Source organism: Heterocephalus glaber, unplaced genomic scaffold (genome assembly GCF_053883595.1).
Source record: "Heterocephalus glaber isolate CG9 unplaced genomic scaffold, H.glaber_assembly_v1.0 deba00000122, whole genome shotgun sequence".
NCBI classification, from domain to species: domain Eukaryota; kingdom Metazoa; phylum Chordata; class Mammalia; order Rodentia; family Bathyergidae; genus Heterocephalus; species Heterocephalus glaber.
Genome location: NW_028258138.1, coordinates 70,999,618 through 71,018,618, shown reverse-complemented (window position 1 = coordinate 71,018,618; position 19,001 = coordinate 70,999,618). Strand labels below are relative to the sequence as shown.

Genomic DNA, 19,001 nt, shown 5'->3' with positions numbered 1-19,001 from the left:
CCAGACTTCTTGGGTTGAAAGCAACGGAAAAAACTCAAGCTAATTTAGTTACAGAAAGGAATTTATTGTCATAAACTGCCCAGTCCCAAAAATCAAAGAAAGAACTTTGAAAATAAAAGGGATTCATGAATAAGTAGGATAAAGATATGTCAATTACAGTAACCTAATAACCTCAATTAATGTAATTACTATATGCCATAACAAGCTAAGATTAATAATATCAAGAAGAATGAAAAATGGGATAGAATAGAAGAGGATTAAAAAAGAAACAAGTTGTGGTATGTACATGCAAGGCAATTGTAAACTGCATGAACTGCAAACATGTACTAATTAAATACAATTTTATAAATTTTTAAAAGACTGAAGGCAGATTATAATGGTTGCTTTTTCTTTTCTCCTTACCCGCTCTTCTCTTTCTTTCCTCTCCCTCTCCCTCCCACTTCCCTTCATTTTTCTTTTCCCATTATTGGCAATTGAAACTAAGGCCTCATTTTACACTGAGCTACAAGCCTAGCCTATTTTATTTCATTTATTTTTGAGACAGGGTTTTGTTAAACCTCTAAGTTGACCAGGCTGGGCTCACACCGCGATCCTCTTGCCTCGGACTTCTGGAGTGCTAGGATTACAGGCATACGCTATGATGCCCAGCTCAATGGTAACTTTCAACTCTTTTTCTCTTGTTCCCAAAGCATTTTCTCATTCCTTTATTATTTTTCTGGCCACATTCTGCTAGTGAGTTATGCATATGCCTGTCTCCCCTTCTAGTCTATGAGCTAAGTAGATCAGGGACAGTGTCTTTTTCACTTTTGTGTTTTCAACATCTAGAAACTGTATAGTGATGTTGTATTTATCAAATTATAGAGACATTGATGAAAGGCAGGAACTAAACTTTCAACATCCAGAAGCCAGCACTGTAAAAGCAAGTTCTTATCTGAGAAATTCTTATCTGAGGAAATTCTTATCTGAGCTGTTCAAAGTAAAAGGCAGTTAGGCAGACACTGGGAGTCATCTAGGGCGTACTGTACAGTCACCTGAAGAAGTGTGGAGATTGAAAAGACTGTAATTTCTGACATCCTCCTTTATTCCAGGAGGGCCATGAGAAAGCAGATCTATATTTTTTTTGACAAATTTATTGATACTTTAGTAAAGACTTTCATCTTAGTTGTACTTTCTTCTCATCTTGACCTCAGGTTATTACTCTATATTTCATTTGGGTCAAGAAAAGAGCATGCAGGAGAGGGATGTTATCTTAACAACAGTAAAATGGACAAAAATGGATAGCTTACTCTTATAGCTTATATCTAGATGTCCCCCAGAGCCACACTGCTGATAGGTAGGCCTTTGCAGAGCCAGCTGGATCTAGGGCATGTAATACCAGGATTAAGGGTATGTGGTACAAAATTAGTCCACTAATTGGAATTACCATTGTTCTGGGGGTGGATAATGGAAGGCCCTCCCTGATTGGAAGCCCCACCAATCAAGAGGCTTACAGTAGTCTGGATGGAATATAAAGGGAGAAAGGGATGGCAGGCTTACTGCTCCTGCTTACTGCCTTGCTGTCTCCTGCCTGCTTTACCATGGACTGCTTCTCCTCTGTGATTCCCCTCTGCCATGCCACCCTACCTTGCAACAAACCAAATATAGACTGAAACCGCTACAAAATGTGGGTCAAAATAAACCTTTCCTCCTTTAACTTTGGATGTCTGGTATTTTTGTCTCAGCAGTGAGAAAAGTAACAATGGCACTTACCTACATAAAAGTTAAAGCTAAATTCATGTATTTAATATAATCATGTAAGAACTAATAGTTCTATATACATTTCTATTGTTTTAGGGCTTAATCTAAACTTTAATATAAAAGAACACAGTATTAAGAATATACAGAGACTGGGCTGGGGATGTAGCTCAGCTCCTGCCTGGTAAGTGCAAGGTCCTGAGTTCAATACCCAGTACCGGAAAAAATTTTTTTATAAAGATGGAAAAAAAAGAATATACAGAAGCTTTTTCTTAAAAGAAATAAACAAGTAATTACCAGCAATGAATTAGTCTGAAGCTACCTCCAAATTTAGCATTTTAACAGTTTTTAAGCAAATCATTATATCATGTTTATTTGTCTGTAACTATGCTTTTTTAGATGTATTTAACTGTCATATTTTTAAAAACCCATCTGCAATATAAAAATACAAAACAAATAATATATAAATCTAAAAATATATGTGGTGAGAGATTCCATTAAATGTATCTGAAGATGACATTTTTCTTTAAGTTAATCAAATAATTTTATTAGTACATATTTACAGTACAGAATGTTTAAATCCCTCTTATATTGCTATTTATACTTTGGTTTCTCATGAGAAAAACCATGCAATATGAAAGCTTATATGTGTGGTTTATTTTACTTAATACTATATTATGGTCTCAAGGTGCATCCGTTTTCCTACAAATGACCCATTTATCTTATGTTACAATAATACTTCACTATGTATAAATACCATATTTTCATTATCCATTCATCTGTTGATGTACATCAAGGCTGCTTCCAAGATTTAGCTATAAGTTGTGCTGCTATAAACATGAATTTGCATATATGATTGTAATATATCTTAAATTCTTTTGAGAAGAAACCTAGTTTTAGAATATCTATGCTGAATCCACAGTGTTTATACTAGTTTACATTCCCACCAACAATGTAGAAATTTTCTTTTTTTCCCTCAGCCTCACCAGCATTTATTATTTGATTTCTTGATGATGGCTATTCTTTCTGGGTAAGATGGAAACTCAGTGTTATTTTAATTTGCATTCTTTTACAGGCCAGTGCTCTTGAGAATTTCTTCATGTATTTATTGGCCACTTGTACTTCTCTATTCACTTCACTTCCCAATTTTTTTGATTGAGTCTTATTTTCGGGGTTTAATTTTTTTGAGTCCTTTACATTTTCTAGATATGAGGCTTTTGTCTGAGGAATAGCTAGCAAAAATTTTTTCCTATTCTGTAGGTTGTCTCTTCACCCTATTGGTTGTTTCTTGTGCTATGCAGAAGCTTTTTAATTTGATATGATCCCCTTTGTTGATTCTCAGTATTATTACATGTGTGCTCTTTGTTTGGAAAGCCCTTGCTTATGCCTATAACTTTCAAGAGTTTTACCTATTTTATCTTCTAGCAGGTTGTTTCTATTTTAACATTTGGCTCTTTGATCCATTTTGATTTTAGTTTGGCTCATGGTGAAACATATGGATCAAACTCAATCTTCTGCATTTGGATAGCCAGTTTTCCCAAGACCATTTATTAAGGAGGCTATTTATTGTTCCCCCAGTGTATATTTTTTTGGGAAACAATTTGGTACAAAAACAAAAGCATTTGACAAAATTTTGTTTTTGTTTGCAAACTCTACATCAGGTGGCAAACACAACCACAGCCATCTTTCCTGCACAAACACAAATGTGACCATCTTTTCCAAAATCATGGAACAAATTATGTTCATGAACTCAAGTACCACTGTACAATGTTGAGTAAAATAAACTAGATACACAAGCCTAAATACCATATAGTATCTCTCACTTGAAACAAAGCAAAAAGAGAATATGGATGAATAGAAGGGGAGAAGGAGATGGATCTCTTGCAATAGGTAAATGGTCCAAGGGGTGAGGAGAAGGGAAAGATGAAATAAGTAGAATAAAGGTATGCCATGTACAGGAACCTAATAACCACAATTAATGTAAACATTACATACCATAACATGATCCAAGATTAATAATATGAACAAGAATGAAAAATGAGATATAGGAATCAAAGGAGGAGGAAGAGAGTGGGAGGGAAGTGAAAGAGGATTAAAAAAGAAAAAAGCTGTGATATGTACATGTAACTACTCCCCAAGATGATTGTTAACTACATGATCTGCAAACATGTACTCATAAAATAAAAAATTAAAATAAAATAATAAGAAGAAATAAGTTCTGGTACAACACAGCAGAGTAGGATAACTATAGTTCATGATATCCTATTGTAAATCATATGAATATCTGGAAAAGAAGAGCTCAAAGGCTCCAAATAGAAAGAAAGGATAAACAGAGGAAAATGCTAATTATCCTGCTTTGATCAGTGCCCATTACACACATCTGTTGAAATATCAAGTTTAACTCCATTAATATATATAAGAAATAATATTTTACTTTTTTTTTTTTTGGTACTGGGGATCAAACTCTGGACCTTGCACTTGCAAGGCAGGTGCCAGAACAACTGAGCTAAATCCCTGGCCCAAGAAATACATATTTTAAATGTAAATACAGCAAACATATTAACTATTTTACTTCATATTAATTTCTTAAATCATATTTGATGGTTGAAGCCAAAATTGTAGCACCATTTCATATAGTATTCAATGGATGTAAATGAAACATTTAAGAAAATTATATAACGTTTTGGGGTAATAAAACTAAATGTGGTAATAAAGATTCTATGCTTCACTAGGAGTGAGAAGTATTAATACTGGTGGGTTGTGATAATTATACATGTATACTACCTAATCATTTACACTACATAATTAAGAAAATCCTACCAACTGTGCTGCTATAAACATTGGTGTTCATATATCACTGTGGTATGAATATTTTAATTCTGGGAGGGCAGAGGAATGGGGAAAAAATAAGAACCAAGATATATCATGTAACAAATTCCCAATGATTAATGTCATCATATTGTACACCTAAAATGTACCAATAAATTTAATGAATTAAAAAAAAGAAAATAAAAGAAAATCCTACAAAGCAATATATGTAAAAAATATATAAATACATACAGACTAAATTGTAAAAAAGGTTCACATAGCCCACAGAAACACAAGAAAGAAGTAGAAGAACAAGAAATATTGGAAACAGAAAACAGAGTAAAATGGCAGACTTAAGTTGCATTACAGTTTGGATCTAAAAGAGCCCCATGAATCATGTGTTTGGAAGGTGATTGAATTATGGTTACATCTTACTTGCTGTTAGAGGGTAGAGTCTGGGGAGAACAGATGGTTCACTGAGAGAATAACCTAGAGGGGTATATCTCCCTCCCTAGCTCATCTTTATCTCTCTGTTTCCTGCTCACCATGACATGGGCAACTTCTTCTACAGCAGACCCTTCTACCTTGTCATTTCTGCATCTGAGCCTGTCAACCATGGACTGAAACTTCTGAAACAATGAGGTAAAATAAACTTCTCTTTTAAGTTGGAGGTATCAGGTATTACATCTCAATGACGAGGAAAGTGACTAAGACAAGCCGTAAAGTATAAATAATTATGTGAACAGTAAATGGTATTAATATGTCAATTAAAAGGAATAGACTGACAGAGTAAAAAGAAAAATAATCCAAAAATATGCTCTCTACAGTAAACTCACTTCAAATACGACATAAACAAATTTAAATTTAAAACAAAAAGATAGAAAACTGAGTATCATGCAAACATTAATTTTTTGAAAACAGGAGTTACTTTACTGATGTGAGAAGATGTTAGAGTAAAGAAAATTACTAGAGATAAAAATATTACATAATGAAAAAGGATCCCTTCACCAGTAAAATAAAATAATCTTAAATGTGTGCACAGTAAACCAAACAACTTGAAAACTAAAACTAATTAAGGTAGCTAGAGGGATAGAGTTGAAAAGCCTGATTTATTCCACTCTCAGTATCTGATAAAACTACAAGATAAAAAATTAGCAAGAATTACCAACAACACAGACAACCAACAGTAACTAGCTCACAAATAAAGAATAAACTACCCAACAAGAGAAGAACACATGTGTTTTTCCAGAGTTCACTGATCATTCACTAAGATGGGACCATTCCTAAATCATAAAATAAACCTAAACAAAAATTTTTTAAAATTGTAATTACTGTTTTCTGAAAGAACAGAATCAAATTGGAAATCAATAACAAAAAGATAAAATTTCCAAACACTTGCAAATTAAAAGTAATTCCAAGTAATTCGCGGTTCAAAGAACTCTCAAAGGAAAATTTTAAAACTATATATACCTGAAAGAAAATGAAAGCACAGTTAAAGCAATACTGTGATGAAAACTAACAATATTAAATGGATACTTTATAAGAGAGAAGTACAAAATCAATAATCTATGTTCTTACTTCAAGAAAACAGAGTACAAAAAAGAACAAATTTAACTCAGAGCAGGAAAGGGAAGAAATAATACAGAACAGGAAAAAAACAACAAAAAAATGAGAAAATAAAAAACTAGTTTTTCAAAATAATAAAACTTACAAACCACCAGTAAGATTGGCCATATGAACTACCAAAAAACTAAAGCAAGATGAAACAGAACCAAAATAATCCTCTAATCACTAAAAATATTGAAATTTATAATATGAAATCTCTCATAAGATAATCTCTATATTTAGGTGGTTTCACTAAAGAATTCTATAAAAACACATGTAAAGAATTAACACTTCTTCCATAATGTCTCCAGAAATAGAAGAGGAGATATGTCCCAATTCATTTAATGAAGCTAATATTACCCAGCCAAATAATAAACGTCAATAAAAATTTTAAAACAATTTTTAAATGGAACCCATGCTTAGTATAAAATATAGACCAATAACATTTTTTGAAAAAAAGAAATTCATTAAGATCCAGGATTAGGCAAACAGTTCTAAGAGATAATAACAAAAGCATGATTACAAAGGAAATACTGGTAAAATAGTCTGTTAAAGACCCTATTAAACTAAGAGAGTAAAATACAAGGAATGGGACAAAATTAGTGCAAAGCATATATCCAATAAAGAACTAGTTTCTAGAATATACAAGGACTCTTAAAATCCAACATTTGAAAATCAAGCCATTCAAATATAACAGTGCAGAAAGACAAGAGATAATTCAATGAAGAGAATATATAGATGACAAATAGAGATGTTAGGTCATTACCCACCATTAAAACTGAAATTTTTAATTAGCTTTTACTACAAAATGTTCAAAATGGCTAAGATGACTAAATATCAATACTATAATACACTGAAACTATGGCAAGACAGAGCAGGATTGTTGCTGGTAAGATTACTGCTGGTAGGAGTGTAAAATAGTACAATGTGTATGAAACATAGTTGGAGATCTTCTTATAAATCTAAACATGCTTTCTAGATTTTCTCTTTGTTTTTGAAAGTTTGATTATTATGTGCCTTGGTGTGTGTCTCTGAGTTTATCATAGGGAGTTTGTGGAGCTTCTTGGATGTTTGTATTCATGAAATATAATTGTGTTAGTAATAATACCCAAAACCTGGAAATAACTCAAACGTTTACACTGTATTCATATCATAGAATATTATTATGGCTTGGATTTGAAATGTCCCCCAAAACTCATGATGAATCTTAGGGTAAGTGATTGGATCACAAGGGCTCTAATTTAATTAAGTGAATTAATCCATTGAGTTCATTGGCTGAATTGACTTATAAAGAGGTGGAGCTTACTTGGATGCAGCAAGAAATCAGGGGCATAGCTTTGAAGGGTATATTTTGTTCCTAACCTTTTCATCTCTAGCTCTTTTATTTTTTCTCTGATTACTGGCTGAGGTAAGCAGATTTCTTCCACCTTGTCCTCCCCATAGGATATTCTGCCTTGCCTTCGGCCCATAGCAGTAGAATCAGCTAACCATTGATTAAAATTGCTCAAACTATGAGCTAAAATAAATCTTTCTTCTTTTAAGTCATTTATGTCAGGTATTCTGTCACAGGTATGCTGACTAAAACAGTAGTCAGCAGAAGAAAAAAAAAAAGAAATGAACTACAGATATGTAGTCAGCCCTCCATATTCATGAAATTCACATCCAGATTCAAGGAACTATGGATTGAAAATATTTGGAAAAGAAAAATTTTCTGTAATGAACATGTACAGACTTTTTTCCTGTCATTATTACTTGAAAATATAATCACAGTTTACAAACCATTTCCATGCAGTAAGCATTATCAGTAACCAGAGATTAAAGTATATAGAATATGTGTAAAAATATATCTTTTTCTACAACAAACCTGAGTATTTGAACATTTCTGGGGGATCTGTACAATTGAGATACTTCTAGCAAGATTTATCAGGAAAAAGGACAAAGGACAAATAATAGAAATTGAAGAAGTGACATCAATACCTCAAAGATATCAAGTTAAACATATGCCAATAGGAGCCAATCCCAGCACCCTGGTAGAGGATCCCCACCACCATTCCACCGCTCCTAGGGCAGAGGAGGTGAGCCAATCCCAGCGCCCAGGAGGAGGCTCCCCCACCACCATTCCACTGTCCCAAGGGCAGAGGAGGTGAGCAGCGCAGATGCCAGCAGCATGCCACCTCCCAAGGAAATGAGAAGACACATAAACAAGCCTCAAAAACAGACTTCCAGATCACCTACAGCAACCCCAAAGGGAAATGAGATGGAACAATCTGGTACTCATATACCTGGACTCCCTGAACTGGCAACAAAAGAGGATCTGGAAAAAATGTAATCAGAAATAATTTCTCAGATTAGAGCAAAGATTGTGCCCATAGTGCAAGACATGATTATTAAAAGTAGAGAGAACACAGATAAAAAAAAGAGGATCTGAGGAACATAATGGAATCCCAACATAGGAAATAAATGGAATCCACAAAACAGATGCAAACAGATTTCCAGGAGATTAAAAACTTCATTGAAAGTCTACACAGCAGAATGAACCAATGTGAGGACAGAATTTCAGATACAGAAGATAAGATTGCAATTAGTGACCAGGAAAAGAAAAATTGCTTTAAAATTGTATGGGACCATGAGAAAGCAATTCAACAGCTGCTAGATGATGCAAAGAAGAAGAATATAAGACTGACTAGAGTCAATGAAGAAACAGGAGAGAGTACAGATGACATAAAAAAAACTGTTCACAGAAGTGATGGCAGAAAACTTCCGAAGCAGGGGAAAAGAACTTGACATACTGGTAAGTGAGGCATATAGGACTCCAGCTAGCCTTGATAAAAAAAAATCTACACATAGGCATATAATAGTTAAGAATCCTGAAACCCAACAGAAGAACAAATTCTATAAGCAGTGAGAGAAAAGAAACAAATCACAGAGGTCTGGCATGCCCTACGGAGGTCGCGAGTTGTGCTGAACATGAAGAATCATCCTACTGCAGACAGGCAGGTCTGCCCATGCCCTACTGAGGTCCTGAGTCGCATGGAACATGCCAGGTCAGCCGGCTGCACACAGGCAGGTCTGCAGACACCCTACCAAGGTCTCGAGTCACGCAGAAGAGGGCTAATCAGCCTGCTGCAGACAGGCAGGTCTGTGCATGCCCTACCAAGGTCCCGAGTTGTGCAGAACACACTGAATCAGCCCGCTGCAGACAGGCAGGTCTGTGCACGCCCTACCAAGGTCCTGAGTCACACGGAACACGTCAAATCAGCGCACGCCCCAGAAGCAATCCACTAGACACTCCCTCACCATCGCTCCTCTGTACAGCCACCTGGTTCCACACTACAAAGACACGGAAGACACCGGACCGCCAGACCACGGTGCTGGGTCCCACCGCTCCTGGCCCAGAGGTAGGGGCTTCTGAGCCAACATACCACTGCTCCTGGTACAGAGGAAGGGGCTTCCTGGCCACCATCCCTCCTGCTCTTCTCTGCCCAGAGGAAGGGGCTTCTGGGCCACCATCCCTCCTGCTACTCCCAGCCCAGAGGTAGGGGCTTCTGAGCTGCAATCCTACTGATCCTGGTCCAGAGGAAGGGGCTTCCTGGCCATCATCCTTCCTGCTGCCCTTACCCCAGAGGAAAGGGATATTGGGTGGCCTTCTGTCTTGCCACTCCTGGCCCAGAGGAAGGGGCTTCTGGGCCACCACGTCTACTGATGCTCCCAGCCCCTGTCCCACCTATCCGAGGTCAGAGGAGGTGATCCCTGTGGGCACCACAAGCACTCCCTCCACCCCCCCCCAGTTGAAATGAGAAAACACGAAAGTAAGTCTCAAAACTAGACTTGCAGATCACCTAGAGCAACCCCAAAGGGAAATGAGATGGAACACTCTGATACTCAACCACCTGGACCCACTGAACTGGCAACAAAAGGGGATCTGGAAAATATGAAATCAGAAATAATTTCTGAGATAACAGGAGAAATTGTACCCCCAGTGCAAGACATGATTAACAAATCTAGAGAGGAGCTGAGGAACATGATGGAATCCGAACATAGGAAACAAATGGAATCTATAAAACAGATGTAAACAGATTTCCAGGAGATTAAAAGCTCCATTCAAAGTCTACACAGCAGAATGAGCCAATGTGAGGACAGAATTTAAGATACAGAAGATAAGATTGCAATTAGTGACAAGGAAAAGAAAAACTGCTTCAAATTATAAGGGAACATGAGAAATCAATCCAGCAGCTACTAGATGATCCAAAGAAGAATAACATAAGACTTATTGGAATCAATGAAGAAACAGGAGAGAGTGCAGATGACATAAAAAAATCTCTTCACAGAAATAATGGCAGAAAACTTCCCAAGCAGGGGAAAAGAGCTTGACATACAGATAAATGAGGCATATAGGACTCCAAATAGCCTTAATCAAAAAAAAATCTACAAATATGCATATAATTGTTAACATTACAGAAACTCAACAGAAGAACAAAGTTCTACAAGCAGTTAGATAAAAGAAACAAATCACATACAAAGGAAAGCCCATCAGAATCACAGTAGGCTTCTCAACACAAACCATCAAGGCAAGAAGAGCTTGGAGTGACATATTCCAAGCCCTAAAAGAAAACAGCCTCCAACCCAGATTGATGTAACCTGCAAAACTATTTTTCAAAATTGATGGAGAAATAAGATAATTTCATGACAAAGAGCACCTTAGGAACTCCGTGAATACAAAACCAGCACTCCAAAGAATTTTACACAATATCCTAGGAACAGACACTGAGGATCACAACCCCAGGAAGCAAAGCAGAATGAACCCATCTGGCATGACAAGAAATTAAATGGAAAGGGGGAGAACCCAACAAAAAGAAAAAATTGTGGCAATGACATGTCAATACGTTTCAGTTATAACCATCAATGTTAATGGTCTCAATTCACCAATCAAAAGAAATAGACTGGCAGAATGGGTCAAGAAGCAAAATCCAACAATATGCTGCATACAAGAAACACACTTAATTCCAAAGGAAACTCAAAGTTAAAGGGTAGAAAACAATACTCCATGAGACAGGAACCCCAAAAAAAAGCAGGAGTAGCTATCCTCTTGGCAGATCAAGTAGATTTCAAACCAACACTGATTAAGAGAGACGAAGAAGGACACTACATCCTTGTAAAGGGAAGAATCCAAGAGGAAGAGATGACAATCATAAATATCTATGCACCAAACACTAGGGCACCCAACTATATAAAACAAATACTAACAGACATGAAAAGTCATATATGCACTAATACAATTGCAGTGGGGGACCTCAACACCCCACTGTCACAAATAGATAGATCAACTAGAATAAAAATAGGTAATGAAATACTAGAACTCAATTGAACTCTTCAACAAATGAAGTTAACAGATGTTTACAGAGTCTTCCACCCCACAAAATCAGAATACACATTCTTCTCAGCTGCACATGGGTCATTCTCCAAAATAGACCACATACTCACACATAGAACATGTTTAAGTAAGTGCAAAGGAACTGAAGTTATCCCCTTTATATTATCAGACCATAGTGTGATGAAATTGGAGATTCATAGCAAAAGAAACTGGAAAAATTTCACAAACATGTAGAAATTGAACAACACACTTGTGAATAACCAATGGGTCACAGAGGAAATTAAAGAAGAAATCAGACAGTTCCTGCAATTAAATGACAATGACAATACATCATATTGGAATCTATGGGACACAATGAAAGCAGTCTTATGAGGGAAATTCATAGCAGTGAATATGCATATTAGGAAAACAGAATGATCCCAATTAAACAACCTGATGCTGAACCTCAAGCTTCTAGAAAAAGAAGAATAGAAAAAGCCCAGAGCTCATACAAGGGAGGAAATTATAAAGATCAGAGGAGAAATCAATGCAATGAAGACTAAGAGAACGATACAAAAAAATCAATGAAGTCAAGAGTTGGTTCTTTGAAAGAATCAACAAAAGTGACAAACCCTTAGCCAACCTTGTCAGAAAAAGGAAAGAAAAGGCCCAAATCCATGCAATTAGGAATGAAAAGGGTGAAATGACAACAGACCCAGCAGAAATCCAGAGGATCATCAATACCTACTTCCAGAACCTATACGCCAATAAGATGGGCAACACAGGAGAAATGGACAGATTCCTAGATACATATGAATTACCAAAGTTGAACGAAGAAGACCTAAAAATTCTGAACAACCCAATATCAACCAATGAAATTGAAAATGTAATTAAAAACTTATCAACTAAGAAAAGCCCAGGCCCTGATGGCTTCACTGCTGAATTCTACAAGACATTTAGAGTGGAACTGCTGCCACTACTGTTTAAACTCTTCAGTGAAATTGAAAGGGAAGCAATACTTCCAAATTCATTCCTGGAAGCAAGCATCACCTTGATCCCCAAAGCAGAGAAAGACCCAACTGAAAAAGAGAACTATAGGCCAATCTCACTAAGGAACATAGATGCAAAAATCCTTAATAAGATACTGGCAAACAGAATGCAGAAGATCACCAAGAAGATCGTACACCCTGATCAAGTGGGATTGATCCCAGGGATGCAGGGATGGTTCAATATATGAAATCAATTAATGTAATACACTATATCCATAGAGCCAAGGACAAAAACCATATCATTATCTCCATAGACGCAGAAAAAGCATTTGACAAAATCCAACATGCATTTATCATAAAAACCCTACAAAAAATTGGAATAGATGGTCTCTACCTCAAACTGATAGAAGCCATCTATGAAAAACCAACAGCCAATATCATACTAAATGGTCAAAAACTGAAATCCTTCACACTCAAATCAGGAACAAGACAAGGATGTCCACTATCACCACTCTTGTTCAATATAGTTCTGGAAACATTAGCCACAGCAATTAGACAAGAGAAAGAAATAAAAGGAATAAAGATAAGTAATGAAGAAGTCAAACTGTCATTATTTGCAGATGACATGATACTCTATATAGAAGACCCCAAAAACTCCACTAAAAGTCTTCTAGACTTAATAACCAAATTCAGTCAAGTAGCTGGTTACAAGGTCAACACACAAAAATCAATAGCTTTCCTCTACACCAATGACAGACTCACTGAGAGAGAAATAGGACAAATAATTCCTTTCACAATAGCATCCAAAAAACTGAAATACCTAGGAATCATCCTAATGAAAGAAATCAAAGACCTCTTCTCTGAAAACTATGGCACTCTGAAAAGAGAGATTGAAGATGATATCAGAAAATGGATAGACATCCTCTGCTCCTGGGTAGGAAGGATTAATAGAGTGAAAATGGCCATAGTTCCAAAACTGCTATATAGATTTAATGCAATTCCAATTGACATCCCAGCAGCATGCTTCATGGACCTTGGGAAAACAATCCAAAAATTCATTTGGAACAAGAAGAGACCCAGAATAGCAAAAGCAATTCTAGGTAACAGAGACATGGCAGGGGGTATCACAATCCCCAACCTGCAACTATACTACAAAGCTACTGTGATAAAAACAGCATGGTACTGGCAAAGAAACAGACCTGAGGACTAGTGGAACAGATTAGAAGATACAGAAACAACACCAGACACACTCAGCCATCTCATCTTTGACAAAGGAGCCAAAAACCCACATTGGAGAAAGATAGCCTCTTTAATAAATGGTGTTGGAAAAATTGGGCTTCAACTTGCTAAAGATTAAAACTAGACCTACATCTCTCACCATGCACTAAACTAAAATCGAAATGGATTAAAGATCTCAATATTAAAATAGGAACTCTGAACCAGTTGGAACAGAGGTTAGCTAGAACCCTTGAAGGGATCGGTGTAGGAAAAGATTTTATGAACAAAAACTCAGTTGCCTGTGAACTAGCATAAACAATCAACCAATGGGATCTCTTCTTATTAAAAGGCTTCTGCACAGCAAGAGAAACCACCAGAAGTGTGAAGAGACAATCCCCAAAGTGGGAAAAAATCTTCACCTGCTCTTCCTCAGACAAAGGTCTACTATCTCGAATCTATAAAGAACTTAAAGAGATCAGACCTCCCAAATTTGAAGACCCAGTCCAAAAGTGGGCATCTGAAATGAACAGACATTTCTCACACAAAGAAGTAGAAATAGCAAATAAATACATGAAAAAATGTTCAACATCACTGGTCATTCGAGAGATGCAAATGAAAACAATGCTGAGATTCCACTTCACTCCAGAAAGAATGGCTGCTATCATGAAATCAACCAATAACAAATGCTGGCAGGGCTACGGGGAAAGAGGAACCCTGCTCCACTGCTGGTGGGAGTGTAGACTGATGCAACCACTGTGGAAATCAGTATGGAGATACCTCAAAGAACTAGGACTGGAAGTCCCATTTGACCCTGCTATTCCACTGCTGGGGATCTTCCCCAAAGAATTCAAAGAATCATACCACAGTGATATATGTGCACCCATGTTCATAGCAGCAGAGTTTGTAATAGCTAAAACTTGGAAACAGCCCAAATGCCCATCAACTGGAGACTGGATCAAGAAAATGTGGTTTTTTTTACAAAAAGGAGTACTACTCAGCCATAAAAAATGAGAAATTGGAGATATTTATAGCTAAGTGGATGCACATTGAGGCGATACTCTTAAGTGAAATAAATAGGACACACATGTGTAAACACCAAATAGTTTCTCTGGTGTGAGAAACTGAAAGTGTAAATAAGGACTAAATGTATAATAGGTAATGTGAAATAGGAAGAAAAGGGGAAACGGGAAGGACGTGGGAGGGCTAGGGGAAATGATAGAAGGGAATGGGATTAATATGAGAAAATGGAAAAATAGGAACAAAATCTTTGTAAATAGGGAGGAATGGAGGGGTTGAAGGGAGGGCTGGGCAAGGGTGAAAAATAAGAACCAAGAGAGACTATGTAAAGGTGCAAATTTCTAATGATGAATGTCATTATATTGTATGCCTGAAATGTACCAATGATTAGAATGAATAATCGATAATGTGAAATAGGAAGAAAAGGTCCAAAGGGATAGGGGTAGTGGGAGGAGCAGGGGAAAGGAAAGAAGGGAAAGGAAAAAATGATGAGAAATGGAAAATAATGGAAAAAAAGTCTTTGTAAATAGGGAAGGGTGGAGGGCGTGAATGGAGGCCTAGGAATGGGGAAAAAATAAGAACCAAGATACATTATATAAAGGTACAATTCCCAATGAGAAATGTAATTGTGTTGTATACCTACAATGTACCAATAAAAGAATTTAATAATAATTTAAAAAATCACATACAAAGAAAAGCCCATCAGAATCACAGCAGACTTCTCAATGTAAATCCTCAAGGCAAGAGGAGCTCGGAGTGATGTATTTCAAGCCCTAAAGGAAAGCAGCCTCTAACCCAGATTCATGTAATGCGCAAAACTATCTTTCAAAATTGATGGAGAAATAAGATACTTTCATGATAAGGAGAACCTTAGGAACTTCATGAATACCAAACCAGCCCTCCAAAAAATTTTGGACAATATCTTAGGAAAAGACAATGAGGATCACAACCCCAGGAAGCCCAGGAGAATGAATCCATTGGGCATGACAAATTAAATGGAAAGGGGGAGCATCCAACAAAAAGAAAAAGTCATGACAAGGCTTTTAAAACTTTTATCTCCATCTCCCTAATGAGTGTATAATTCAATCTTGTTCTTGTACTGATTAGGATTTGTCTGATTCTAGTGTTGCACACCTTTCCTTGTGCTGTACTGGCTATCTATCATCTTCTTGTGTCTACTTTTCAATTGGGTTGTATATTAATGAGCTGTAAGAGTTCTTTATATATTCTGGTCATAGGTTATATGAATTGTAAGGATGGTCTGTTTATGGACTGCTTTTCATTTTCTTAATGATGTCATTTAAAGTTCTAAATTTTGATGGAATCTCATTTATCAATTTTTTCCTTTTATACATCTTGTTTTTTGTATCCTAGGAAATTCTTGCCTACCCTAAATTCATAAACATTTTTCCTTATAATTTCTTCTTAAAGTTATATAGTTTTAGACTTTCATATTTCGGTTCATAGAACCTTTTAAGTTATTTTTATTTATGGGAATAAAGGGTTGAGGTTTTTTATATACAGATACCAGGTGTTCTAGTGCCATTTGCTGAAAACACTATCTTTTCCTTGGCTCTTGAATTGAGTTTATATTCTATAAAATGTTAATGTTAAATAATCTTTCAAAACTCAGTGGACCGTATATGTGTGGTTCTATTTCTAGATTCTCTGTTTATTCCAATGATCTATATGTTTTTCCTTACATCAACACTGCCTTGATTACTGTAGCTTTAGAGAATGTCTTAAAATTAGGTACTAAATTTCTTCCAACAGTGTTTTTTTTTGTTTTTGTTTTCCTTTTTTACTTTCTAGGTCCTTTGTACTCCTACATAACTTTGAAATTTCAATATCTAATTCTTCATTTATAACAAGTATACACAGACTTGACTTTTTATATATACCTTGTGTTTTCTAATCCTGCTAAATTCAAATACCAGTTATAGGGGCTCCTAGAGATTTCTTAGTATTTTCTCTGTAGATGATCATTTCATCTACATATAAAGATTTTGTTTTTACCTTGCCAATCCTATCCTAATTGTGTCATTTTATTGCAAGGATATTTTAGTTTAGGCCTATGTTTCAAAGTTTAATGGACAGATGAAGAGTAGGCATATCTGCCCTTGTTCCCCACCTTAAGGAGAAAGCATTGTATCTTCTCCATTCATATAAGGCATTTTTGCTGGAAGTATGGAGTACATGTCTTTGATCTGTTGAGAAGTTTTTGTTCTACTTCTAGTCTCCTGATAGCTTTTACCATGAACAGCTGTAGAATTTACTCCAATACTTTTTCTCCAACTAGTGACAGGATCATATGGCTTTTTCCTTTCCTCTGTTAAAACGATGACTTTTGGGGGTGGATCTTCCAATGCTGAACCAACACTGCCATCCCTATAATAAAACCACTTTCTGCATACTGCCACATCTGACTTCTAATAATCTGTTTTGTTAAACAACTTTCTATCTATGTTCATACTTTTTTCTTCTATTGTGTTTATCCAGTTTTAGGATTAGCACAATGTTAATTTCCTAAAATGAGGGGAGAAGTGTTCCATTTTTATCTGCTTTAAATGTTTGATATAATTTATCAGTTAAAATGTATATGAGCCTGTTGTTGCCATATAGGTAGGTTTTCAAGCTAGGACTATACTTTCTTTAATAGGTGCTATTCAAATTTTATATTTCCTCCAGAGTTAGTTTCATTAATTTGTCTTCCAAGGTACTTCTTAGAAGTTGTCAAATTTATTTCAAAACAGATTTTTGTAATATGCTTTCTATATCCTTTTAAATTCTGTAAAATCTGTGATAATGTCTCCTAGATCTTGATATTGTAATTGAAAAAATGTATAATTGAGGGCCAGGGATTTAGCTCAGTGGTTTTGCCTCCTGCTGCACAAGCGCAAGGACCTGAGTTCGATCCCCGGTACCAAAAAAAGAAAAAAAAAGTATAATTGATATTGTGTAACAGGAATAAAAGGTCTAAAGGAGCAGGGGAAATGGGAGGGGTAGGGCAAAGGAAAGAAGGAAAAGAAGGAAAAGAAAGAAAGAAGGGAAAAGAAAACATATGAGAAAAGGAAAAACATGGAAACAAAATCTTTGCAAACAGGGAAGGGTGGAGAGGGTGAAGGGAGGGCAGGGGAAGGGGAAAAAAGTAAGAACCAAGATACTCATGTAATGGTACAAGATCCCAGTGATATATGTAACTTTATTTTATACCTAAAATGTACCAATAAACTTAATGGGGGAACAAAAAGCATATGCCAATAAATAGGACAGAGTATATTCTCACAATGGTTACTTATTTCTAAAGAAACAATATACTGTATGTGCCCATAAATGTTTTACTTACCTGACTTTTTAAAGAAATTTAATTAGTATTAATATAGGGAATAGTGAACAAAAAATCAAGGATACATTCGTATAGCACCTGTTCTTGTCCCAATGGCCAAGATTTTCTGAACTGGATCAAAGGCTAAAGCTGTAGGCTGGTAAGGAAAACCATGCCGAACTGTCTGAAAGAGAGAAAACAGTGCAAATAGTCATCAGGAAAGTAAAAATTAAAATCATAACACAGCTACTAGATGACCAAAGTTATTTCATTGAAAGTATATTACAACTAAATGCTAACAAGGATATGGAGTAACTTAAACTCTCATACGTTGTTGGTGAGAGTCTTAAACATGTCATTTTATAACCACTTTGGAAAGTGTCTTACAGTTTTGTATAAAACTAAAAATATAACTAACCTAGAAATTCCACTCCTATGTCTGCACCTATGAATATTAAAAACATAAGTTTACAAAAATGATTTGCTTTATTATACTTTAATCAGCTTTATTTATAACAGTAAAAAACTGAACATAATCCAAGTGCCCTGCAATGAGAGAATTTTTAAAAACTAGTATAGTTAGTTATACAATGAAATACTTCTTTAAAATTAAGATATAAACTACTGATAGATTAAAAAATGTGATGATTTGCAAAAGCTTGCTAAGGAAAAAAACATAAAAGAGTTCACACACTATGTTCACATTTTGTAATATGCTTTGAATAAGCAAAACTAATCTATAGAGAATAAAATTAGAAAATTAGAATAATAATTACTTTGAGGACAACTGACTGTGAAGGAGTATGAAAATATTTTATTGAGGGGGAAAAATATATACACACACAGAGATATATACATCAACAAAGGTTTGGATTACAAAGGTGTATAAATTAGTCAAAATTCACCATGGCGCAGTAAAATTCGTAATTTTTTTTGAATGTAAACCATACTGCAA

The 19,001-nt window shown here is 35.7% G+C and overlaps 1 protein-coding gene across 22 annotated transcripts in view; it reads right to left on the bottom strand.

Moving 5' to 3' along the window:
- The window catches only part of Stxbp5l (syntaxin binding protein 5L), a 588,968-nt gene that overhangs the window by 341,735 nt on the left and 228,232 nt on the right, over nucleotides 1-19,001 (bottom strand). For all 22 annotated transcript variants that reach the window (XM_087209125.1, XM_087209139.1, XM_087209148.1 and 19 more), the window contains one exon: nucleotides 18,133-18,230. In XM_087209125.1, the coding sequence (XP_087065251.1) occupies nucleotides 18,133-18,230 (98 nt within the window). The remainder of the gene's footprint in view (nucleotides 1-18,132; nucleotides 18,231-19,001) is intronic.